The sequence below is a fragment of the Streptopelia decaocto genome, assembly GCF_964273445.1.
Source record: "Streptopelia decaocto genome assembly, chromosome: 1".
In the NCBI taxonomy this organism is placed as follows: Eukaryota; Metazoa; Chordata; class Aves; order Columbiformes; family Columbidae; genus Streptopelia; species Streptopelia decaocto.
Window position 1 is genome coordinate 31,687,765 of NC_138663.1, and position 24,655 is coordinate 31,712,419.

Consider the following 24,655-nt stretch of genomic DNA (forward strand, 5'->3'; position numbering starts at 1 on the left):
GTGAAGCCATGAAAACCAATGGAGAACAACAGTGTGGAATTAGTGTTGAGGCAGCATGAGAGAAGAATGGAAAAATAATGAAAGCAACCCTCCAAGTTGTATTTCAAGAGAAGGGGAGCCTTTTCTATTCCTTCAAGATGGTGATTAAAACAGATACACAGAGAGAAATGCATGTTAAAATAGTATAAGTCTGTTGTACATGCATTAAAGAAAAGCAAGCACAGACGCTTTTAGGGAGCACTGTAACCTTAGCACTTCACATGCTCAGCACCCCAGCAGGACATGAGGTCGGGCTAGATGTGTGGCACACCCGGGGCTGGCCAGGGTTTCAGTCAGGACTGGTACCAGACTCAGCACTCTGATTTTGGGTTTAACATCACTGCTGTTTCGCAGCGTGAAACACCGGCACATGGAGCACCCTTCTGGCCCGGGCAGAACTCTGCTTAGTAGAGAGGATGGAGGCAACATGCTGTCATTTGCTCTTCTCTGCAACTTTTAAGAGCCAACCCAGTGCACTGGTGCTTGGCAGTGGATGGGCTGGCAGGTATGTGCTCCCATGCTGGGGTGAGGATGAGTGTGCGTGGGGGAAGCAGGCCCTGGGCATTGGCATCTCAGTCAGGAGCAGCCAGCTGTGGTTGCTGCTGCCACTGCCGTCTGTCCTGCTCCTGCACAGCTGGAGTGTCAGGAGTGAGTCCTCAGCCCCGGGAGAGCTCTAGCTCTTGCTGTGCTACCTTAAATTGAATTTAAAAATAAAAAATAAAATCCGCCTGGTGCTTAACTGCGCGCCGTAAATGGGGAATTTTAATAATGTGCCAACAGCAGCAGTTTGGAGTCTCTTACTGAGGAAAAGGTCACTGTGCCCATAAGTTATCCTAGCATTTGATCAGTGGACTCTTTTCCAAAGACTTTAAGTCTCATTATTCACTGCTTATAAAGTCACTTGAGATATAAAAAGTCTTTTTATAGTAATGAAAGAACTCCCACAATTAGCCAGAAGGCAGCCATCTATCTTTTTAAACTACTCAGTTCAGAGGAGACCAGGAGTTTCAAGCATCTGTATATGGATGAATTGTTATGACAGTGATAAGTGTGACATTCATGTGGTGATGCCAGCCATAGATGAGTTCATGGAAGGCTGGAGGTCTTTTTAGAGGTGAAACAGAGACTTTTTTTGTTAGTGAAATGTAGAATATGATTCCCTGAAAAGGAGAAAAGTGACTACATGTTATTTACAGTCCTGAAATCTGCCATTAAGCCCTTCCATTATTCTTTGGGAAATACAGATGATTAAAGAATGTCATTAATTTGATCTCCTAAAACTTTAATGGGAACTACCTTTTAAAGTGCTTCTTTCCTGAGAAAAGCACATACCCTGGAAGAGAAATTGGAGAGTGAGCTTGTGGTAGAGCAGAGGCACTGTGAAGTTCACAGGAGAATACAGCATTCAGTGCAGGGGCTTAGAGTTAAAAATTATTTGTTCTGAGCACACACACTGGCCTTTGAATATATTTTTCTCCACCATCAAGGAGTTGCTGTATGTGGTAGATCTTATGAGAGATTTATATAATGTCCTATCCACAAATAGAAAAAGTTTACAGTGATTAATGTAGTAAATGAAGGCCTAATTATATCAAGAAGTAAATCAATATATTTTATGTATGCCACAGCTAGTTTAGTCTTTATTGCCCTCAGGCAGAATCCTAATATCATCAGAAAAACTGTTTGTCAATATTAAAAGCAATTTACATGTTGAATACACTCCAGCCTTGTTACATCACCATCTGGGTTGGCTGAGTGTTTGTGTTGGTACCGGGAGGTGCCAGTGAAGACACATGTCATGGGTGTTCAGAATGTCCAGCTGTTGCTGTGGGAGAATGACAAGTACCAGTGTCCCCACCCACGGGAAGGGGACAGGTTCAGTGAGAGGACAGTGGGAGGTCTTTGTGGGGAAGGGTTCAGGAAAGGAAAGATGGAAGACACTGGCTTGGGAGGCATGAGATAAAGGAAAAGCCTGGGAAGCAAAATATGGCCCACACTGAAAGAAAAGGGCAAAGTGAGAAGAGGAGACAGCCTAAGAGAAAGGAGAGTAGAGAGAGACCAGAGGTAGCAAAGCAAGGCAGAGGAGAATGAGACTGGGAATACCAGCTGGAAGAGGATGCAAGAAAGATGGCCATAGCAACTAGTAATATGTCTGCTGGGTGGACTGAGGGAGTCGGAAAAGGAGAGTAACAGCTGCTCACATATGCATATCTACCAGCACTTGTCTCTGGGCAGCTCACTGTGAGACTAATGCAGTGATTCTTAAATTTAATTTGGTATTTTCACTCACAAACCAAGAGAACTGCAAATAACACAAACTAAGAGAATTGCAGATAATAGTACATTCTCTCTTTCAAAACTCAAGTGAATCTTTTCTGAGCTGTTGCTATGCTTTCTGGGCTGAGCTTTCTGAGCTGTTCTGATGTTACCAAACATCAGGACTAAAGGACTTGAAAGCGTCGATGTGAGCTGGGCATCATTCTAACACAGTAGGTGGAGGGTCTATTTTGGAGTTACGCAGGCTGCCAAGCCTCATGTTATGAAGTGCAGGAGTTCAGGTCACATTTGGGCCACAGTTTAAAGCTGCTAACTCGGTAGTGCTTTTAAACTTGTTGGAGTGGGCATAGTTATCCTGGAGGTGTGAATGTGGCAATTTAGGACCCAGGTGTTTTTCTGAAATGCTTCTCAAGGTAAGGGACCAGATCCCCAAAGAGACTTTACATGTGGAAATGTCAGGTGTCTCCCAGGGTGGACATTTTGCCTGATTTTCCATACACTGTTAGAGGAGATTTAAATGCGCAGAGTTATTTATGGTGAATGATGGTTATGCCTAACCCAGCCAGCTGGAAGCGGGCTATAGGTGTCTATCTAAAACACCATCATTTTCCTATATTTAATACCCTAAATGCAAATAGGTATTCAATACATTTGGACTTTAGAATCCAAAACCTCCTCCTAAAAGGAGGGGCGGGAGAGGAGGGCAATTATTCAGTGATTTTTTTTGCTTACAGTGGGTTTGTATTTTCTTTCAAAACACAGAACACAATTCTGCAAAGATTTGGGAGACACTTCTTGTAATAGTGGTTTTGTTTTAGCTTGAGATGACTGGATAGAGAAGGTAAAATCATGGAGAAAAGGATCTTGAACTACAGTTTGTATTTGTTGGAGAACTAAAGGTGCACAAGCACTTCTGTATTAATTACCTTGCTCACTAGTTTGCTGTTGTGATGGAGCTTTTTCTTCATTCCCTGTACATCTACCTGGCGTACTTTTTACAATCCAGTTTAAAAGTCTTTTGAATTCCCTAGGAGAGCTTGTCAGACAGTACTTCCAAGCAGTGTCCAGCTCCTTGCTGGGGTCTTTTGGGGATGTGTCATGTCCTTCACAGACAGCAGTTCCAGCTGTCAGACCTGCCCACAGATGCACTGATTGCAGTGGACAAGTCTGACAAAATGAAGCATCGCCTTGAGGTCAATTGAGAGAAGGGTACTTTTTTCTGACAGCTGCTTTTTAGATAATCAGAATTGCTGGGAAGTCACTGAGTTGTCTGCCCCTTGAAGAAAGCTTTACAGAGTGGAAACAGGTATATTTTTATGTTTTCTCACTTCTTGCAGCATTTATTTTGCCCTGCTGAGCTTAAGGCTTAACCATAGGCTTTTCGACCACAGTAGATTTCTGCTAAATACTGGGAAATGGAAGTGGTGCTAGTTATGCATAGGAAGATGCACAGAAGTCTGCAGTGCTGGGCATTGCCTGGGTCTGTTCAGTATTGTTGAGCCAGCTACATGACCTATCAAACAGGACAAGCCTCAGCTCTACAGGTAATGGAGATGTAATTCTGATTACAAGCCTGTGGATCAGCCTGAGGGAAGCAGCCAGGGCCTGTGTGTTCAGCTGCTTGTGTAGCTTTCAGGAGGGATGCTGATTGGGCAGCCAGGGCAACAAAGGATCAAGTGGGAACAAGCATCGCTAACTCATCCGGCTAAGGAAGAGGAAATGTCATTAACCAGTGCAATAAAAATGGTGCCTTTAGTGAACTTGCCTGAACCCTGACTGAGATAGTGCTATTGGGTAACGGCTGAAATTGCTGCCTTTCAGATTAACTTGCCCAAGAAATGCAGCTTAGTACTGAACTGCAACCTAAAAGGTCAACGTGTCGAATGCCATTTCTGTAGATGAGCAGTCACGTTGGTGTTAACAGAACCATGGCAGTGTCCTCTCCAGTGTGCGTGTCACTGGTAGCTCATGTGTCCTGTGCTCCCCTGTCCTGCCTGGGGAGCCCCACAGCTGGTGATCCTCAGCAATGGAAGTTTTCCGGAGTTTGTGTGTGCTGAACACTGTAAGTCTGGGAGAAAGGTGGTAGGTACGGTTTTGTTCTTTTTTCAGTGGCTTGCAGTTAGGGAGGGTTCAAATTCCTGTCCCAAAGAAGGACTGGTCAGACTAAGGGACAGTGTTCAATCCTTTGTGCCAGTTTGCTATCCAAGGATGCACTCAGGGTGTGGTAGCATGGATGTATTTGGGGCAAGGGGTTGGAGGTGAAGAGACTGCTGTGATGAGAGCAGATATAGCACCTGTCAGGTCAAAGGCATCTCTTGCCTGGGTGTTGAAATCTCTGAGGACAGTGAGCCTTGTGTGAACTCCACCGTCATGTCAGACAGCATCTCTGTCATTTTACTGGGAAACTCTTGTGTCTGGACGTCTCTGCTCTAGCAGAACACTCTGATTATTCTTCCCTTTGCCCTTACTGATTGAATGGAGGGATCTCCAAGGATTTTACTTCAGCAGAGCTGATCTTAAATTTCAACTTGCATATGCCAGGTATTTGCTGAGGATAGGAGGTTATCTCATGAGCTGCTAATATGACACCTTTTGTGATGGTTACAGTCACATAACTACACATCTTTTTTTCCTTTTTTTTTTCACTATTCCCTTCTTCCCTGTTTCTTTTTTTCCTTTCTGTCTTAATAAGGGGGAAGTAAAGAGTACAGGAAACATATCAACATTTCTGGCCTGTCTTGATTCAAAAATTCTGGCTAGGATTAAAAGAAATTATAAACGTCAGAAAAGTGTTAGAAGACAAGACTATTTCATTTCTCAGTCACAGGCACTTAAATCCTGGAAGAAGTGTTCATTGAAGGACTGATTTTTATTTATTTATTTATTTTTATTTATTTATTTTTTGAATCCAAAGCACAAGGATAACCTAACAATCCTTTGCCTATATTTTTTCATAGTCAGGGTTTTGTTACATAGTCCTGTCCCTCATTCCTTCTCTACTGTCCATATCTGTGTAAGTGGGAATAAACCTCCATACATGGTGCTTCCCTTGGAAGTGGCAGTTGGCCAATGTCAGTTGATTTGTGCATTAAAGACAAAGCACGTTTGCTTGTTTATTTTCTGATGATTATGAAGTTTGGCATGTGGCTGGATTTAGAGCAAGAAGGGGATGGCCAGAACCCAGGCAGTGGTCAGCCGTCATTCTGGGGGAGATGTTGATAAGTGGCCTAGACTTTGCGATGTGTCCAGAACAGGATGGGTCAGGAGATTCTTGGAGAACAAGAGAGGTGCCTGAGGACTGGAAGAAAGCCAGTGTCACTCCAGTCTTCAAAAAGGGCAAGAAGGATGACCCAGAAACCTACAGGCCAGTCAGCCTCACCTCTATCCCTGGAAAGGTGATGGAACAGCTCATTCTGGACATCATCTCCAAGCATGTGGAGGAAAAGAAGGTTTTCAGGAGTAGTCAGCATGGGTTCACCAAAGGAAAATCATGTTTGACCAACCTGATAGCCTTCTGTGATGGTATGACTGACTGGGTAGACGAGATAAGAGCAGTGGATGTTGTCTATCTTGACTTCAGCACGGCTTTTGACACCATCTCTCACTACATCCTCACAGGCAAGTTCAGGAAGTGCAGACTGGATTAATGCACAATGAGATGGATCATGAGCTGGCTGGGTGGCAGAGCTCAGAGGGTTGTGATCAACAGTGCAGAGTCTGTTTGGAGGCCTGTAGTTAGTGGGGTTCCCCAGGGATCAGTTCTGGGTCCAGCCCTGTTCAATGTGTTCATCAATGAACCTGGATGAATAGACTGAGTGCACCCGCAGCACGTTTGCGGATGATACCAAACTGGGAGGAAGGGCTGACACACCAGAAAGCTGTGCTGCCATTCAGTGAGACCTGGACAGACAGGAGGACTTGGCAGAGAAGAACCTGATGAATTTCAACACGGGCAAGTGTAGGGTCCTGCACCTGGGGAGGAATAACCCCAGGCACCAGTACAGGTTAGGGGCGGAACTACTAGAAAGCAGCACTGCAGAGAAGGACCTGAGAGTTCTGGTGGACAGCAGGTTGACCATGAGTCAACGATGTGCCCTTGTGTCCAAGAAGGCCAACAGTATCCTGAGGTACATTAAGAAGAGTGTGACCACCAGGTCGAGGGAGGCTCTCCTCCCCTTCTACTCTGCCCTGGTGAGGGCACATCTGGAGTACTGCATCCAGTTCTGGGCCCCACAATTTAAGGATAAGGAATTACTGGAGGGAGTCCAGCAGCGGGCTACAAAGATGATTAGGACTCTGGAGCATCTTTCTTATAAGGAGAGGCTGAGAGAGCTGGGTCTGTTCAGCCTGGGGAAGGCTGAGAGGGGATCTCATCAATGTTTATAAATATCTCAAGGGTGGATGTCAAGAGGATGGGGCCATACTCCTTTCAGTGGTGCCCAACGATAGGATGAAGGGCAATGGCCACAGAACTGAAGCATGGGAGATTCCATCTAAACATGAGGAGAAACTTCTTTATTTTGAGGGTGCCAGAGCAGTGGAACAGGCTGCCCAGAGAGGTTGTGGAGTCTCCTTCTCTGGAGACATTCAAAACCCGCCTGGACACATTGCTGTGCGTTCTGCTCTAGGTGAACCTGCTTTAGCAGGTGTGTTGGACTAGATGATCTTCAGAGATCACTTCCAACCCCAACCATTCTGTGACTCTGTGATTCTGTAGTTGTTCATTAAACAGAAGCTTAATCAAACAGGGCTGGAGGATGGCTTACATGAGAAAAGATATATTCTTTACTTAACATTCACAACTCGCTTGTGGATTAATTAGCCCATCTGCTACAACAAATGTATTCCTATGTCTTTGTGTTGACTGTTAAAAGTGACTGATTTCTCTATCCACTTAAAATAGTACCCTGGATTCCACTGAAAGTAACCTTTGCAAGGCAAGGATTTTATTTCATCATCCACTAAGAACCTGTAAGTGGTTTGCTGTAAATAAGTGCTCAGCTGTCTACAGCTCCCAGGGTAACTATATGTGGGTGTTAAGTTGGGGGATAATGCAAGAGGCAGAAAACCCTTAAAGAAGCTACATGAGGAGGGCTTCCAACCCCATCTGTAGCACTGGCTTTAGGTTTTAAAATAAATTTTCTCTTCCCAGCCCCAAGTGGGCAGGACAACTGACAGCACAGAGTAATTCAGCTATAGATTTTCTTCTGAGAAAAGCGGCATTCATAAATTAGGTGACCTTTATGCAGATCAACCAAGTGTGTTGATGAACATCAAGTGACAATTTAAACAAGTATTGGATGTTTGAAGAGCTTGTACTTCGTAAGAAACCAACATGAAGGATGGAATTTTTTTAAAGTCTTAAATTAAATAGACAAATAAATGAAAATAGAGGTTAGCTGTAGATTCCCAGGATAAATGAAAATGCATATCTTTTGTGATTTTTGACACTTGTGATTTTACAATAATATTATTCTTTGGAAATAAAATTTGCATGTAAATGGCATTGTTGCAAAATTATGTCTGTTTCCTCAGAATAAGTGATAAGTATTGACTGATGTAAATAAACAGAGCTTCTGATTTTCCAAAAAAATCTAATAATACATTTTGTATGCTATCGAAGTATCTTCTTGCTTTGCTGATGCAGATCTGTGATATGGTCAGCTTGTGCCAAAAATCACCATGTGGTTCAACTGGGACACAGAATGATTGTGGTTTATACTTGAATAGGGGAAAAAAATGATACAGTGCTGTGTAGTATTTATTCTCAAGCATTTGCTTTTAGGAGAAGCACCAGACCTGTTGTCCGAAACTTTAAAAATATTGAAAGGGCTTTGGGCAGCAGGGAAGTAATTTTTCTGTTCCTGGGGCCTTAAGAATGGGAATTACTCAGAGGGTTTGCAGAAGCTCAGTCCTTGGGGAAATTTCCTTTATTTTCTTGTAACTTGTTCTTCCACTGTTCTGGTCCTTCCTCTTATATACGACTGATATTTTCCCAGGTACTTAGATTAACATAACTCAAGGTTATAATTTGATGAATGATAATTTAAATGATAAAATCTTAACATAAAGTCTTGATTTCAGTCATCAGGTAACGTGCACTTATGCATTAAACTTAGGTGACTAGGCTAGCTGCCACTCATATTACTTGTTTGCAGTCTAGGCTACAGTGGTATGGTACTTCTGGGGATCTCAGACCTTCAGTACAGGGAGTTTTGAGCTTTTTTATGTATAGACATCTGTTTGGGTAATTTCTAGCCTTCTCATCACCATGTACAGCATCAGGGCTAGTTAGATCAATTGACCTTTACATTTGTGGCTACACTACAGTGTGGTTATTTTGCATGTCTTCTTGAGTAATGTGGCTAGAAACGTGCTGCTTGTTTAGAAGCTGTGTCAGAGGAAAGATAGTTCTACCTTATACTCAAGCACACACTCTGGAATAGAATTAATAGAATGAATAGACAGGATTATGGTTGCCTGTGTTGTCTCGAGTATGGCTTTTTTTAGTTGCAGATGTTTCTGCTGACAGGCTTAAAAATTATATTGAAGGCTGCTGAATGGGTCCTTTGAGTTTCCTGGCATTGTTTTTCCTTTTTTGACAAAAAAGTTTCAAGAATTTTCTAAATGAAAGAATGATGCGGCAAAGCAAGTTTGTTTTCAATCAGTATTTGTAGGCATTGGGGAGAAGTCAGTTAGGACTCAATTCTGGGGAGGGTTTAGGGTTAGTTCATTAAGCAGAAGTTCTATAACTTCACTGTCTGTACAACAAAAGTGCCCCTCAGTTCCAGAAGGACAGGGAACTGCTGCAGCGAGTCCAGCGCAGGGCAACGAAGATGATTAAGGGAGTGGAGCCATCTCCCTTATGAGGAAAGGCTGAGGGAGCTGGGGCTCTTTAGTTTGGAGGAGACTGAGGGGTGACCTTATTAATGTTTACAGATATATAAAGGGTGAGTGTCACGAGGATGGAGCCAGGCTCTTCTCGGTGACAACCAATGATAGGACAAGGGGTAATGGGTACAAACTGGACCACAAACGGTTCCACTTAAATTTGAGAAGAAACTTCTCAGTGAGGGTGACAGAACACTGGAACAGGCTGCCCAAGGAGGTTGTGGAGTCTCCTTCTCTGGAGGCATTCAAGACCTGCCTGAATGCCTTCCTGCATAACCTCATCTAGGTGTTCCTGCTCCAGCAGGGGGATTGGACTAGATGATCTTTCGAGGTCCCTTCCAATCCCTAACATTCTGTGATTCTGTGTGATTCTGTGAGAAGTAATTTGGGCATGAACATACAGTAGAATCCTGATTTCCTGCCACTGTAGAGATTTTCCCAGGGATGTAAATTTTAATGATTCTTTCATGCCCTTAGATATTCATATTTCCTACTAGAAAACCCTGCCTTTCTACCCTGGCACAGGATCATCTTGTCTCCACAGTAGCTCACAACAGTTAGGTCCTGTGCAGCAGTCAACAGCAGTCCCATGGCTTTGGAAACAACGAAGTTGTATTTTCTCTGTGAGGATGTTGCACAGCCCCTGTGTCCACGGGCTTTGCTACTGACTGCCATTGGCAAATTAGCTCTCATGGCTTGTAGGGTGCTGATACTTGGCGAGTTTGCCCTAAACACTTCACAATTCATGTGAATTTAGCATCACTCAGCCTTGCAGTTAACTTTTTTGATACCAGAAGACCTCATATAGACTAGGAGGAATTTGCTGCTTTGCTCGTAGCAGAGAGAAACCTTGCCACAGTCTTGTAGTTCTGCCAAGCTATGCTGCATTTGTAGCATAATTTTGTTTGGTTTATTATTTGTCTGTTTGTAACAAATTGTGTCTTCAGTTTGTTTCATTTAGATTCCTCTTTCCTTAAACAGCAGCAGCTGACTGTGTTAGTCAAATCTTCCTATCTTTGGTCTTAATGATTGTATAATGGCCATAGTAGATAAGTGACAAAACATTGAAAATTTGCCTTGTTTCTTTTTAGACATCAGAGACAAGTTTATTGACATCTGCATTAATAACAATGCTGTGCCAGAAATCCTTTGAAACAGTTGCATGCCACAGAAAATGCTGAAATTGAAAATTAAAGGCACCTCTCCTTTTTTATTTGTATTTTATGAGGTAAATAAAATAGCATGAAGGAAATAATTTTGAATGTCCTTTTAAAATGCTGTAGCTTCTTTGCCATATTCAGATTCCATTGGGACAGTTATGGAAGAGTTCAAACTGTTTCTAATTGGTAGAACAGATTAAAGAATTTCTTTCTCCCTCCAGCTTTATCTTCCCTCTTGCATGGATGCCAAAATAAGGTCCAGTCAATGTCATCTGTTGTTTGATGTATTGCACAAATAATTCATCCCCCTATATCTTACACCTATGTTTTTATGCTCTTGAGAGTAATCTTTAGTATATTTTTCTCCTTTTCTTTAGGTCAATGGGAAGGACCTCTCCAAGGCCACTCATGAAGAGGCAGTGGAAGCTTTTCGCAATGCCAAGGAGCCAATTGTAGTTCAGGTTTTACGACGAGCCCCAATTAGCAAAGCTCATGGTAGCTCTCAGGATGTTCGGCTTGTGGATGCCAGCACTCAGACTGACATCACTTTTGAGCACATCATGGCTCTGGCCAAACTAAGACCTTCCACACCACCAGTTCCTGATATCTGCCCTTTTCTGCTCTCAGACAGGTATGGGTTATCTTCTCCTGCTGTTTACCTGTGGGATTGAGGCATTGCAGTAGGAGGCTCTTAGTCTTCTCTTGAAAAAGTCTAAGGAACATTTTAAATAAATTATGTCATTCGTAACCAGTGTCCCATCTGATCTTTAGTTACCATTTTTGTAAACTCTGCTTATGGATTATCTAAAGCAAAACAATTCAAAAACTTGAGATCAAAAGTACAATTTTACCTGTCAAATGATATTAATTAAATTATCCCTTGGTTGAATAGATACTATTTGAAACTTAATTGAATGCAAACATCAGCAAGTGGTGCCTATTCAAAATGAGGAATCGGCTTCTTCCTCTTTGTGCTCCACTTCATGCGTAACACCATGTAGTGGTTGATTCTTGCCCTCTGTCTGTAGCCAGCACAACTATGATAGCTCTAGAGCTTTCCCACTGACGTACTGGCATGCCATGCATCTCTGCAGAATTGATGCTATTAATAATAGAGAACATACTGCTTTTTACTTGGATGTAGCTCCATTTTTAGAAGTTCTAGGTAAGCTAGGTAGATGATTGTCTCAGAGAGAACTTACCACCCAAATGCTGGATTGAGCCTACTGGATATTTGAGTTACTGGATATTACTAAACTGCCTGCTACTGTGACTGAAGTTCCTATGCCCCCAGCATGAGGGAAAGTTTCCTACCTCTGCTAAGGTAGATCCACACTGGGTGCTGCGTGGTTGGGATCCAGCTTTGGGTCAAAGGCTGTACCTAGGTGCGCATTTGCAAGACCTCTTTCCTTGTGCTCCAAGCCCATTTAACAGTGCAGTTTACTGACATTCCTAAGTGTGCAGTTACTCAAATGCCCTTAGCCACCCTGTTAGCACTTTAACAGAAGAGGATAATGCAAGTTGTTTTATGAAAGTTCTTGAACAATTTGTGAGCCTGATATGGGTTGTAGACTGTGGATGTTCAATATTTTATAACCAAATAATTAGTGAGTTGTCCCCGGCCATGACGTAGCACGTGAATCTGGAGTTAGGTACATTTATGAGCATAAGGAATCCCAAATTGTCACAATCAAGTAGTTTGGCCTGAAACAGATCCTTTAAAGAAAACACCCTGTGTATATCTGACAGAAGATGAACCCAGCAAAATGAACTCATCTGGAGTATGAGCTTTTGAAAATAAAACAGTCCTTGCAACTTCTTTGCACAGTTTCTTTCAGGCTGTCAGGCCGTTCAGCGTAGCATTCCAGAGATGAGAAAACTATAGTACAGAGAAGTGGGGGTTCTAAATCACTTTTTAATTAAAAAAACCCTATTGGCTTATTTGCTGTTGTTGTACTGCTTTGTTCCACATAGCTGCCATTCCCTTCACCCAGTGGAGCATGAATTTTATGATGGTAATGAGTATCTTTCCAGCCTGCCTGCTGATGCAGATAGAGCAGAGGACTTTGAGTATGAGGTAAGATCACTGGCACACTGCTGCCTCTCTTACTGTTATTACAGATACAGTGTTTGCACAGCTGATAGCAGGGTCTTCTGAGAAAAATAATAGTAGGGATACTTCTTAAAAAATTGACATCAAAGATTATTTTATTTTATACTTATGTAATGTCACAGGCTTTACTGGAGCTAGGCTACACACATGAAGTGTGGGTGGCTACATACAACTCCAGGAGGCTTTTTAAACATGTTCCCTCTTTGCACATTGGAGACTGTAACTCAGATGCTTTGGTTTCGCAGTTTAAAGCAAGTCTTTCTGTAATTAAAAATGGTAACTGGAAACTTAACTGCTTTTTCTCCCCTAATTTTAAGAATTAATTTGCCTTGTGTCTCACACCTTAGGGATCAGTCTTCCATATGCTTGTGAGTGTTTGTAAGTGTTTGCAACTATGAAAATGAATGTAATTTCTATTTACCTGCTCTTTGATATTTGATATTGTAAGTATTGCAGTTATAAGAAATTGTACTCTGTACCACAAACCTCCCATTGCAAGAGCATTGTACTCGCCCATGATAAGGGTGAATGCGTTTCTGAGTCACTGGAAAATCATTATGTGAGGCTTCCCAAAATGATGACATGTGGTTGGTTATCTTGCTCTTCATTAGATTTTCATTTCAATGTATAAATAGTCTTCTTGTCTGCCAGTCGTTAGCTTTTCATGTTTTCCACTACCATCCAGTAACAAAATATTTGTAGGGACAGGCATAAGAAACAGATGGTTCTTTTTATTATTAAACAGTGCTGAGTCTTTGCGTAAGTTCAAGTTACTGTATTTTAAATAGGAGTGACTATAAATAATTAAATATATTTAGCACAAGATTAAAAATATCCTGTCCTCCTGTTTGCTCTACCTTAAGAAACCTTTTTAAAGGCTTCACATAACTGGTTGACATTTGGAAATGAAATGAATGACGAAAGCTTTGGCAAATATGCAGTGTGTTCACTTTTATCGTGTCTTTAGCAGATAAGATGCTCTATTGCATGTTCAGGCCACTGTTCTTTGCTTCTAGCAGCCTGGGGAATGTGAAGTTCTTCCCCCAGGATGCAGAAAAATCCAATAACATCTACTTATTGAATCTCAATCAGAACAAGCAAACTTTTATTTAAACTCCTCAAAAAATCATTACTAGGGATTAGTGAAATCATTATTTCTTCCCAGTTGGGTTTTGGTGTGATATCTCACAGCCTGGGAGTCTCAGGGCTTAAGTTCTGTTTTGATTCCCCATGTGTAATGTAATATTAAATTTTTCTGTCAAGTGTGTTTGTTTATGGTACTTCTTCCTTAAATGTAATAGAAACAATTGTTCTAATAATATTTAAATAAGCTAGCATCCAGAAAGAATGTTAGTAAAAATAATGGTTAGATAATATAATTTTCACCATTTATTGAGAATATCGGTGACATGTTAAAATACTAACATATTTCAAGTTTGTAAAGAGTCTACCTGGTGGAATCAAGTCCTCTTTATGACCATTATTAATCCCTAATAATAGCTGGCATAAGTATTGTGACAGCGGCAAATGCTTGGACAGGTTCTCAGTTGCCTGTAATTGCTACTAATCACACCATCATAGTCATTAATTTGCTGTCAGCTATGATTCAGTTGCCCAAGGCAAATTCAATGAGTGACTGAAAAAAAGTGTTTCATTTGAAATTTAAATAGGGAAGGAACTGTCTAGCTTCCTTTGAGAAGAATACATTATACTAAATATGAAAGTTTTGAAGGAGAAACAAGAACATCTCAGAATCTTTAACTAGCGGAGCTTTAAACAAGGAAGACATTCCCAAAATTTAAGCCCCGATGGTAATATTATGATTTAGGTTACTCATTGGATGTATTATCTGTATTTAAGGTCCTCATAAGACATTAAGTTCCTTTGCCGTAACTAGTATATGCAACAATTGAGAGCATTGTCCCCAGAGATATATCTCTCCATCCAAAAAAAAGTCTCACAAAGGACAGAGTCGAAAGGGATTTGCTATCTGCTGATGCTGATCTGGGGGAGAAGCAGCAGGACAGTGAGCAGAGCAGAGGCTGTGGTCCAATGCTGTCAAGGTCCCTACAACAGTATTGGCTTAGGTGTACCCTGCTGTGGCCACTCGGTCCCACCCTTGCCCTGATGTTTTCTGGCCTCTCAGTTATGCCAGCATTACTTTTTGTGAAACAGATGTGAGAAGTAGTATTTTTTTTTTTAAATAGATTTTTAGAAAGGTTGTTTTTAACCTAGCCCAGCTGCCTGGTCTGATTTCCAGCATAGCTCCACAAGCTGCTGTGCTGGCAGCAGCATCAGGGAAGGAAAAAATGCTCAAGCACTTGGGAAGACAACAGCTTATAAAGTCAGCATTGTCCATCCACTATCTAAGGTAAAATCAGCAAGAAGAGAGGGTGCAGAATCTCTGCTCATGTCACTCTGTGGTTTGCAGAAGCACAGATCCCATGTCTCCCACCATTTGATTTCTCCGTGTTTAGGGGAAAGAGGTTTATTGTTACTACTGTGCCTTCTGTAGAAAGAGGATTGTATCAGTGCTCCCTGATTTTGTCATTCATTTTTATTTCATGACAACTTTCTGGTGTGAACCTTAACTAATCACACACAGCAAAAGAGGTGCCTGGTGTTAGGAATATGGTCCAGTTAACTAAGTGCATGTTAGTGTCTCCATTGTACTAAAAGGACACAGGTACGAAGCTCACAGGTCTCCATGACAAACAATAATTTTTAAATTTATTCCAAGCTAAACCTGGAGATTTCAGAAAGGCATTGAAACAAGACAGTGAGCAGAAAAAGAACAAGAGCAGCACTTCATTATTTCCTAGAAACGGTTTATAAGTGAAGAATGCATCAGTTCTGGGACACAAATGCAAAATACTCAGCCAAATGAGGAAGTAAGAAAATAAGATCACTAGCAACTGGGGTGCTAAAACCAAGAATATTTTCCAAGAAAGGAAATGTTCTGTAAAGCTTTGATTAGCTTGGAACTTGCTTACACATATGTGCTGGTGTTTAAGTACCTGAGTTACCACTACAAGAAACAAAACAGGAGGATCACATACAATAGCCAGCACTGGGGATATGCTTGCCAGTGGATTTGGTAGGATTAAACAATTACAAGACTCTTCTACTCCATTTGTAAGCTAGAAAAACCCAGTGGGTTGTGCTCAGATTGTCACAGCACAATAAACTCAAGTATGAGCCAATTGTCTTGGAAGCATGAACTCCCTGGAAGGCTCATTAGGCTCCATGCAGTACCATACTTTAAACAAATGGCTGGAAAGATGATGAAGCTGGGGGACTGCTGATAGCCAACTTAAGCATCCTTATGCTGCTGCTACAAAACTTGTCCAAAAGGAATCCAAATTGTTGGTAGATACTGAGACAGGGATCAGAGCCAGCATCAGTCAGTTGGCAGAAAGAGGTCAAAAGATTTGCCACGCTGGTGTAGCCAGATACCCATGAGGACTTTTAAGATAAAGCAGATATTGAGTGATTTGTAAATGCTCAGTTGGACTTGCAGTCAATATCACTGAAAGAGAGCCAAAGAGATTCAGGACAAACCCACCCGGTCTGGCTGTGAGTGGCTGTTGTGCTGCTGGAATTACATCATATGATTTTAGAGTATACATCACACTCTCTGGTACCAATGAGGCTAAAGGGCTCAAAGCATCACAACCCCCAGTAGATCAGTGTTAAACATGACTCTTAAATTTGTCCATGTAATAATAGAGGATACTGGTGCTGGAGAGGATTAAATAAGCTAATGGACATGCACTTCTTTAATAATGTTTCTGAACCTACTATCCAGGAGAGTGAAACATCATATACTTGCTTTGGAATGTTGGCCACAATACAGAAATGATGGGTTCAAAGTCACTTAAATGGTGGATCTGTGAAAATATAGGTAAACAAACAAGCAACAACAAAACCCCCCAAACAAAACAAACAAATACAAACAAATACAAACAATCAGTATGTTGTAAATGTAAAGCTTGACAACAGAAAGCATCGCTGATGTCTGGTCCTACATATTCAATCTGAGGAGACTGCCCTTCAAGAGGAGCAGAAGAAAGTAAGATGTTACAAGCACGTGGTGTTGTTTAGTCAACAAGTCCTTATCCAAGGGCAGAGACCTTCGTACCGTCCATGTACTGAAGTAGCTTTTGAGTAAAAGTAAAGTGAGAAGTGATTGGTTTCTGTTGTGAGAACCAGTGTCTCTGGGGAATTACAGCTTTTAAAATCTCATATATCTGAGGAAAAGATTCTTATTTCTAGCTGAATACTTCTTACAAACAGCAAAAGTAGACATCCTTGATAAGGAATTGCAGTGGGTTGAGGGTTTTTTTTGGAGGGAGTTTAGGTGTTAGTTGATGTAGATGTGGAAAGGAGACCAGCGTAATTGTCTAAAAGACTTTTTAACTCTCATTATTCTAATTTTTAGGCAAAGACACAGGTGACTGCTTCAGTACAATGTCATAGCTTGCAGGAGGCTGGAAAACCAACACAAATGGTCCACCATGCCAGGATTAGCGTTTTCAGAGTGAAAAAGGCAGAATGGCAGCCATTGTGTTAGCCGGCCTGTGTCTGATGACTCCATTTTTAATGCACGTAAATCTAGTGCTGGCAGATTGGGGCACTAACAAGTTGCTAAGGGCTAAGTTGACCCTGTAGGAAACTACAAGGTATTCTGATGCCCTTCACTTAAGGTCTTAGAAACCACAGAGTTTCTTTATTTTACTATTTTGCTCAGGAAGTTAGTGCATGTCACTAAATCAACAGACAACCATGAGGCATGTGCAGGTAAAATCTTTCTGTGGTCTGTTTTTATGAAGCCTTTTGTGTCCAAGACAATGAAAGGATCAGAGGTTCTGCAGGAAACAGCAGCCACAAAAGAGCATGGAATTTTGAGCAAAAAGGCACATGAGATTTTTCCACCTGATGCCTCTATGAAATGTGGAGGCTGAGCTAGAAACTACACACGTGCTAGTTTGATTCCTCCTATGCTCTGAAAAATAGGACTTCTGGAAGTTAGAAGTTTAATATGAAAGAAGCTTGACTCCATCATCAACATCTCTACTAAGCCAGAGCAACCCATAGTGCTCTAAGGGTTGCTTAATACTCTTCAGTTCATGTTCTGCTTTGTAGGCCCAAGGGACAGATTTTCAGTCAGAATAAGGAAATAAATGTGTGTGTATGCATGTTGAATGTAATAATTTATGGTTATGCACAGCCGTTCATTTGCACTCATAAATCTGTTAACTGTAAATGTGGATTAGTCCTTTAAGTTTACCTCTGGCCTGATCCAAACTCACTGATATTGCTAAGCTTTCCTATTGACCTGAGCATTTATGGATTGGATGCTGTTGGCTATTTTCACGATTGACTAAAAATGGGACTTGAAGAAAAAAGATAGAAAACTTTCAGAATTGGCCATGAGTGAGGTTTTGTGTAGGACCCTTCTCACTGAACACTTAAATCTCCCATAGGGGAAAATTTTATCCTGTTCTCTTTGTTTCTGTCACCATGCCTGAGCATGGTGCAGATGCAATGCAGCTGTAAACCACTGGTTTACCCTTCCAGTAGCGCTCATCCCACCATGATGAGGGAAGGTTGGTATTCAGGCACAAATTCAAATGTCACTTTTCTGTGACATAACACTTTTGAAGTGATCAATTTTATTGTTGTGTTGTTGTTGGTTTTTTTTTTTTTTCTGTTGGAACAAAAGAAGGAGTAACTGTGTTCAGATTAGAAATCTGAGTGAGGCTGTTTATCTGAATAAAGTTATTTGAACATGTAAGTACTTGGGGATTGAGGCCCCCATGGGCCACTGAAGTGTGGTCTCTGGACCGAAAGGCCCACCACTGATGTCATTGGCCAAGAGAGACCTGCCTGCACTATGAATTCATGTTTAAGGCCTTTTCAACACATAGCTTATTTAACCAGTAAACCAAACACATCTGTCTATCTTGTAAATACATATTTAAGGCCTTTTTAACATGAGGATTACTGAGCTGATAGCCTGTAACAGCTCCCTTCAGACCTGTGATAGCCTGCAAACACCCCTGTGTGAGCATTGCAGGCACTTAACAGCAACACAATTGGAGCTCTTGCTTCAATTGCTAACACCTGAATAAACAGCTTTTATGAAAGCAGCTTCTGTGCACACACTGGCAGTGCTCCTGATCGCTGCAGTCAGGGTCTTTTGTTTTGTTATCTGATGAGTGGTTCTATACAGTGAAGCTAACCCAGAAGATGCATGTGTAACCATCAAAACAGAAGACCTTTCTGAGATAAGAGTACAGCTATTAAGTATTTTTAAAAATTTAATAATATAAAGGGGTGCACAAGAGAGAGAGAAACCCTGTTTTGTCAGGGATCACTCAAGCCAAGTTGCAGCCATGGTCAGGTAGGATAATAGTGCTGTGAAGGGGCAGAACCACTATAATAGCTCTGCGACTTGCCATCAGGTTGTGCTTGTTTCTTCTGTATGCCCTACTGCAATTGGATCCTTTTTTCCTGAACTTCTTAAAACTTGCAGTGAATGAAAAAAGAGGCTTTAGTGAATAAAAGGTAGGTTTTTAATTCAGCAACTACCAGATGTAATTTAAAAGAGAAGGCTGCAAGAAATAAGGATCCTGATGCAGATATGGGTGTTGCAGTGTAGAAGAGCTGAAATGGTGGACAAGGTTGTGTCTTTCCGTTGTCATCAGACCTGCCTGGTATGGTACAGGGAATGTGAAAATACTTGCTGGTGAACGTGGTGTAGATTTGCAATGGAAAAGCACATGCCTTGCCTTACACAGCTGCTGCTGTGGTGAAGGGACTAATCTGACAGCTCAGAGACTTACTGTGTTGTGTTTATTTTCTGATCATCAGTTAATAACCACCTATGGCTGCATCATGGATGCCCCACGGTATAGAAACATTTTACTGACACCGTTATTCTGATTTTTTGTGGCAGTTCTTAATATTACATAGCATCTGCCGTTAAGAAGTGTCATGAAGGAAGTGAGCAGGTATTGTGTGTGTCTGCGATCGGTGGTCTTGGTTGCTCAGGAGAGTCTTTCTGCTTTGTGGGGTCATGGGGTGGTGTTTTGTTTGTTGTTTTGTTTTTTTTTCCATTCCTACCTGTTGTATCATAGAAATCCAGCGAAAAAGATGGGCTGTATTTTAAAGCTGTTCATGGAAAAGCTTGTGTGGAAGTCTCCTGGACAAGTAAATAGATTAATAGAGTTGTTTCAGTTGGCCCTGAGAAAACACTACAATGATTGAGGCTTCTAAAACTCTTCCTCGAATTTTTTTTCTCTGAACTCAGAAGGAGTTCTGAGCTGCTAACACTTGACCTGTGATCCAGCTGACTGTCACTATGGAGTAAAAATGGCAAATGTCACAGTTAAAATGGAGAAGTGGCGCTGGAATATTTTTTTGCTGTACTTATTTGAATAGCACTGTGTAATGATTAAATGGAGACACTTTTAGCATACATTTGGTGTACTACAGCTCAAGATCATGTATTTCACTGGTGTTTTTATTTTTAAAATGCCTGGGGATTTAATTCAGCATAATTTACACATGGACAATAATAAATATGTAATTTCTCCCTAACTCTGGCCAATTTACGCTGTAAATGAGCAAAGGAGCGGTAAAAGGAGCAGTCATTTCCTTTTACTTTTTCATCTGTCTTTTAAGAATTGAAGTAACTTTTCAAGTATTAATTAATTAAAGTTAGCATCATTCCACTGAGGTTCTTCAGTGTTACTATGTCCTGCATTGGTACAGGAATTCACAAGCAGGTGGACTAGGGACAGTTTTATTGAGAGACTTGCCAAATCAGTCAATTATGGAACTGGCAGTAAAACCCAAGAGCCTTTACTTGTAGTGCATCTTGGTTTTGGCCATTAAATCCCTCTTCTTCCTTGCTAGTCATTGGATCATTTAAATGGAAGAGGATGTCAGCATAGTTTCTGCCGCTGTTGTTTGTTAATTTTGAGTGTATTGCTATATCATCACAAAATTCTGACATTCAAAGTAGATGAAGTTACTGTCATCTCACCTCCTCTAAGTAATGAATATCCCAATTTAGTGACTTTAGTTGTGTCCATAACTACACAGGATCATGAGAGAATGGGGAGAAAAAGACTCAAAACTGCCATGGGCAAATTTATCAGAGTGATTACCATTTATTGTGTTTTAAAACAGGAGGAAAATATATCACGTCAGTGATACTTATTTTGTTTCATGATTTCATAAAAGAAACACAGGGTTACTCTTCATTTCACCTGAAAGCTAATAAAAATTCTCCCTTGTTGGAGCTTATGTTTTCCCAGGAAAATGAAGAAAAGTGAGCTTAGTTCAGCAGCACTTTATTGTTGGGCAACATTACAATATATGTCACGTGTTTTTCACTCAGCAAGGGAAGAGGAAGGTGATGGCAATATTTTTGTATTTATGGAAATCTGTGGATTATAAATCTTCTGTTTTGGAGAAATGCATTGTTTAGACCACATACCTCCATATATGCTTTCCAGTTAAAATGTTTCTAAGGGTTTTATTAATACTATTTTTCAAATGTGTTGTGCTTGAAAGTTTGTGTAGTATTTCTTGGAGACATGGAATCTAACTATACAGACAAAAGATGGGAGAAAATAATTTCTTTTACATATTCTTTTAAAAATAACCTAAGTTGTGTCAACCAGCTTATTATAATGTCACTATTTTAAAGCATATATCCTGGGAAATTCAAGAGCACAGGAAGCAAGGGCTGAATCCCACTAGCAAGAGGGAACCTTTTACAAGAAAATGGACTTTAAAAAAGGTTTCAGTATTATGCATGCTGGGCCTTCAGAGCAGAAATCAAAAAAGCAGGAGAGGTCTTTTCTCTGGAAGTTTGCTTTTTTATTTAATGAGGCAGCTCTTCAAAGAGAATGCGATAGTCATTCCTGGAGGGCATGGTTTGGTGAGCAGGAATACAGGTGAAACTGTATTGTGCATCAAAAAAGCAGATGATGAGTTTGCTTTGTATTTCATCTCATGATTTCATCAGTCTATACGAGTATGTGTTTGGGGGTGGAGGACATTTCCATGTGCAACAGAAGTTTGAGCAGCTGAAGCTCAGCATGGATATGGTGCCCATAGACCTCATTTTGGTGCCAGGAAAATGAAATTGTGTTTTAAAAGTCATTGGCTATTGCTTCATGTGCTTGATTTATAGGCACATGTATGTGATTAAAATTTGCATATTTTGATTATACATATTTTAGTATGAATGTATCTCAAAGTAAACAACAGCATGGGTGGGGTGGAAATGTAGCTAGCTTAGTGCTTTCTAAGAATTTCTAATTTTATAAGTTTAACTTTAAATTTAGCTTTTTCATAGTATTTTGCCTTTATTGTGTCTGAAATGCATAAAGCGAATTACAGGAAAGTATATTTCTCAGAGCTGTCTAAAACTGAAAAATTATGTTTTCAACCTGATTTTAATTAATACTTAAAAATAGTCTTCACACAGTTGTAGATCAAGCCTGTCCAAATGTGTGGAATTGTAACTGGTTAGGAGTTTGAATCTACAGCTACATGTTCTGCTGTCCAGATAAATGCTCGCTGCAGCAGATGTTGGCACATCTGTTATGCCTCCCCATTTCGATTGGCTGCCTGGGTGTTTAGAAGGTGCTGATGAGGCAGATAAATCTTTTGACACGTTTCAGGCCCAAAGCAGGCAGGCGGCAGTCATAATGATGTTTACAGAGCCAAGTGCTGGGCAGTAACATTTTGAAATACGGCAAAAATAAAGTATGATTTTACCTGCAATAGGTGAAATTTATTGCAAAAAGTGAAAGCTGGTTATGCCAAGTGATTCTCAGCTGATTTGAACTGCAGCTGTGATAACCCATAAACCTGTGGACTTTGTGTATCTAAGGTTTGTTGGCTAGAAAAATGCGCATACTATAATTTAGAGAGAGCTCTAAACTTAGGAGAGTTGGGAATCAGGTTTAGAAACAGCTGCAGTATATGTGATTTTGGAAGGGGAATAGCTATCTATCAGGGGCTTGAAGTTCCTGATGTTATTGTAATTCCTTCTTCCTTTCAGCAGCTTTTCCTCTACCCTTTGAAGTGTATCAGATTTGAATGTTTTTATACACTTTGAGTCACGAACACTCCAGACATAGGGGTCTTCTCCTGAGAAGATCCATGGTTTATCAAACAGGGCATTCAAGGACAGAGGAGGATATATCTGGCAGTCTCAAGTGCAGAGACTGGTTTCCAAGCAGACAGAGCTTTTGCGGGTATTGGGTCCCTTCCAGACCTCAATCTCCAACACAATGAATGTCAAACAGAAATGTAAGAGAAGTCACTGTAAAGGTTTTAGCACAGATGTCATGTGCTAATATTGTCCCTTTCCCTTCAGTAGATGTCACCACTAAATTTTCTGAGTTGCTTTCAAGTACCACTATTTGAGGCAAGTCGAGCAATGGCAGAGAGAGCCTGTCGTAGAGGGACAAAGAAGTGGATGCTGATTGTATAGCTGATATAGTCATAGTTGGTTATGTTTTATAGTATACAGTCTACAACATCTCTGGACAGCTCTTCCAGTGTTTGACTGCCCTTCTGGTAAGAAGTCCTTTCCTGATATCTAGTTGAAATTCCCGGAGTAGCAACTTGTGTCTGTTTTCTTATGTGATTGTCACTGTGCACCTGCAGGAAGAGTCTGGCTCTGATTTCTCTGGGCCCTGGCATGGGGTGTTGAAGGAAGCAATAATTTTTAAGAAAATACTTCTCTTCAAAAGACCAACTGAGTGGAGTTCTCTCAGCCTCCCCTCACAGGAGATGCGCTCCAGCGTCCTAATTAGTTAACTGGCTTCTAAGCAGATGCAGAGTGCTGTATTCCTGCCTGATAACCAAGAGAAGGTCTGTTCTAATATTTTATGTCAAAGCCATTTTCGTTGGAAAACAGATTGGGGAGCAAATTTTGGAAATCCCCGAAATCCCAAATTTGGAATGGTAAGGTTTGAACAGTTTCTTTCTATTCCCCCCCCCGCCCCCCTCACCCCATCCCCAACTTAAATGGCTCAGACCAGTGATTCGTTAGTTGTATCTCTTATTTTTCAATGGTGAAAGCCGAAGAGTTTCAATATGGGGGTCAGGATAGGAGCTTTAATGAAAAGTCAGAATTTTTTACTTCAAATACATGTAATAATAATTCTATTTCTTTTATTTTTTTGTTAAAATTGCCCAAAAGAAAAGGACTCCTTTGGAACAGAGGCTGTGAGCCAATGTGACAGTTTAGTATATTCACACACACTGCACAATGGAGTAGTTACTACTCCAGTCTACTTATCTCATTTTACCACAAGATTGAGTTTCTGTCTCATCTGTGCTATTCCCACCTACTTTGTTCAGTGAGAAGAAAGCGAGAATGTAGAATCTAAGATTAGTGAAAAGAAAACCCTTAGCTACATATGATCATCTGTAATAGTTAATTATACCTTTAACTCTTCTCATATCCTTGAAACTTCACACTTATATTGAGTGAAAGACCAAAAGTGAGGATCAAAGCTGACTGCTGAGAAATACTATATACAGGCAGTTCATCATGGATCTCTGCTCAGAAAGCAAGAATTAATGGTTTTCTCAAGTGCAGAACATAGCAGAAGGGGTGTTGGGTCTCAAGCAGGTGAAAACATATATGCATACATAACATAGGAAAATATATTGATGTAGTTAAACACTTCTAATAAATTATCATTCATACTGCACCATGAGGAACAAACAGCGATAAAGATAATGAATGGGGAGCTGGAACAATTAGGGAGAAAAGTAAGTCCATGGCTTGTTTGAAATAACCAAATATGCTCAGGACATTTTATTTTTCAGTAAGTATGATCATCCAGACAATAGGGGAAAGAAGGTTTTTAATAGCATTTAGGGTACTTTGTGTTTAATACTTCCCATAAGGGTGGATTTTTTGATTTATCTTTTTGATAGAGGTCTGAAGATTTGGTATTACGCATGTTAGCTAAGGGGGAAAACTGAGGTTCGAGTGGATGTTTGTGAGTTCCTGGAGGATACACTGCCAGCTGTTGAGGCTTTTGCAGCCAGGAAACCTGTAATCTATAAAGAATTTTTTTTTTCCCATCTTTGATATCCTTGTGAGCTACACTCACTGTGAAGTCCACCA

At 40.8% G+C, this 24,655-nt stretch overlaps 1 protein-coding gene across 1 annotated transcript in view; it reads left to right on the plus strand.

The window, feature by feature from the left end:
- Positions 1 to 24,655, plus strand: part of PDZRN4 (PDZ domain containing ring finger 4) — a 253,113-nt gene that overhangs the window by 195,779 nt on the left and 32,679 nt on the right. The window contains exons 4-5 of the mRNA XM_082043513.1: positions 10,745 to 10,998; positions 12,342 to 12,444. Coding sequence (XP_081899639.1) covers positions 10,745 to 10,998; positions 12,342 to 12,444 — 357 coding nt within the window. The remainder of the gene's footprint in view (positions 1 to 10,744; positions 10,999 to 12,341; positions 12,445 to 24,655) is intronic.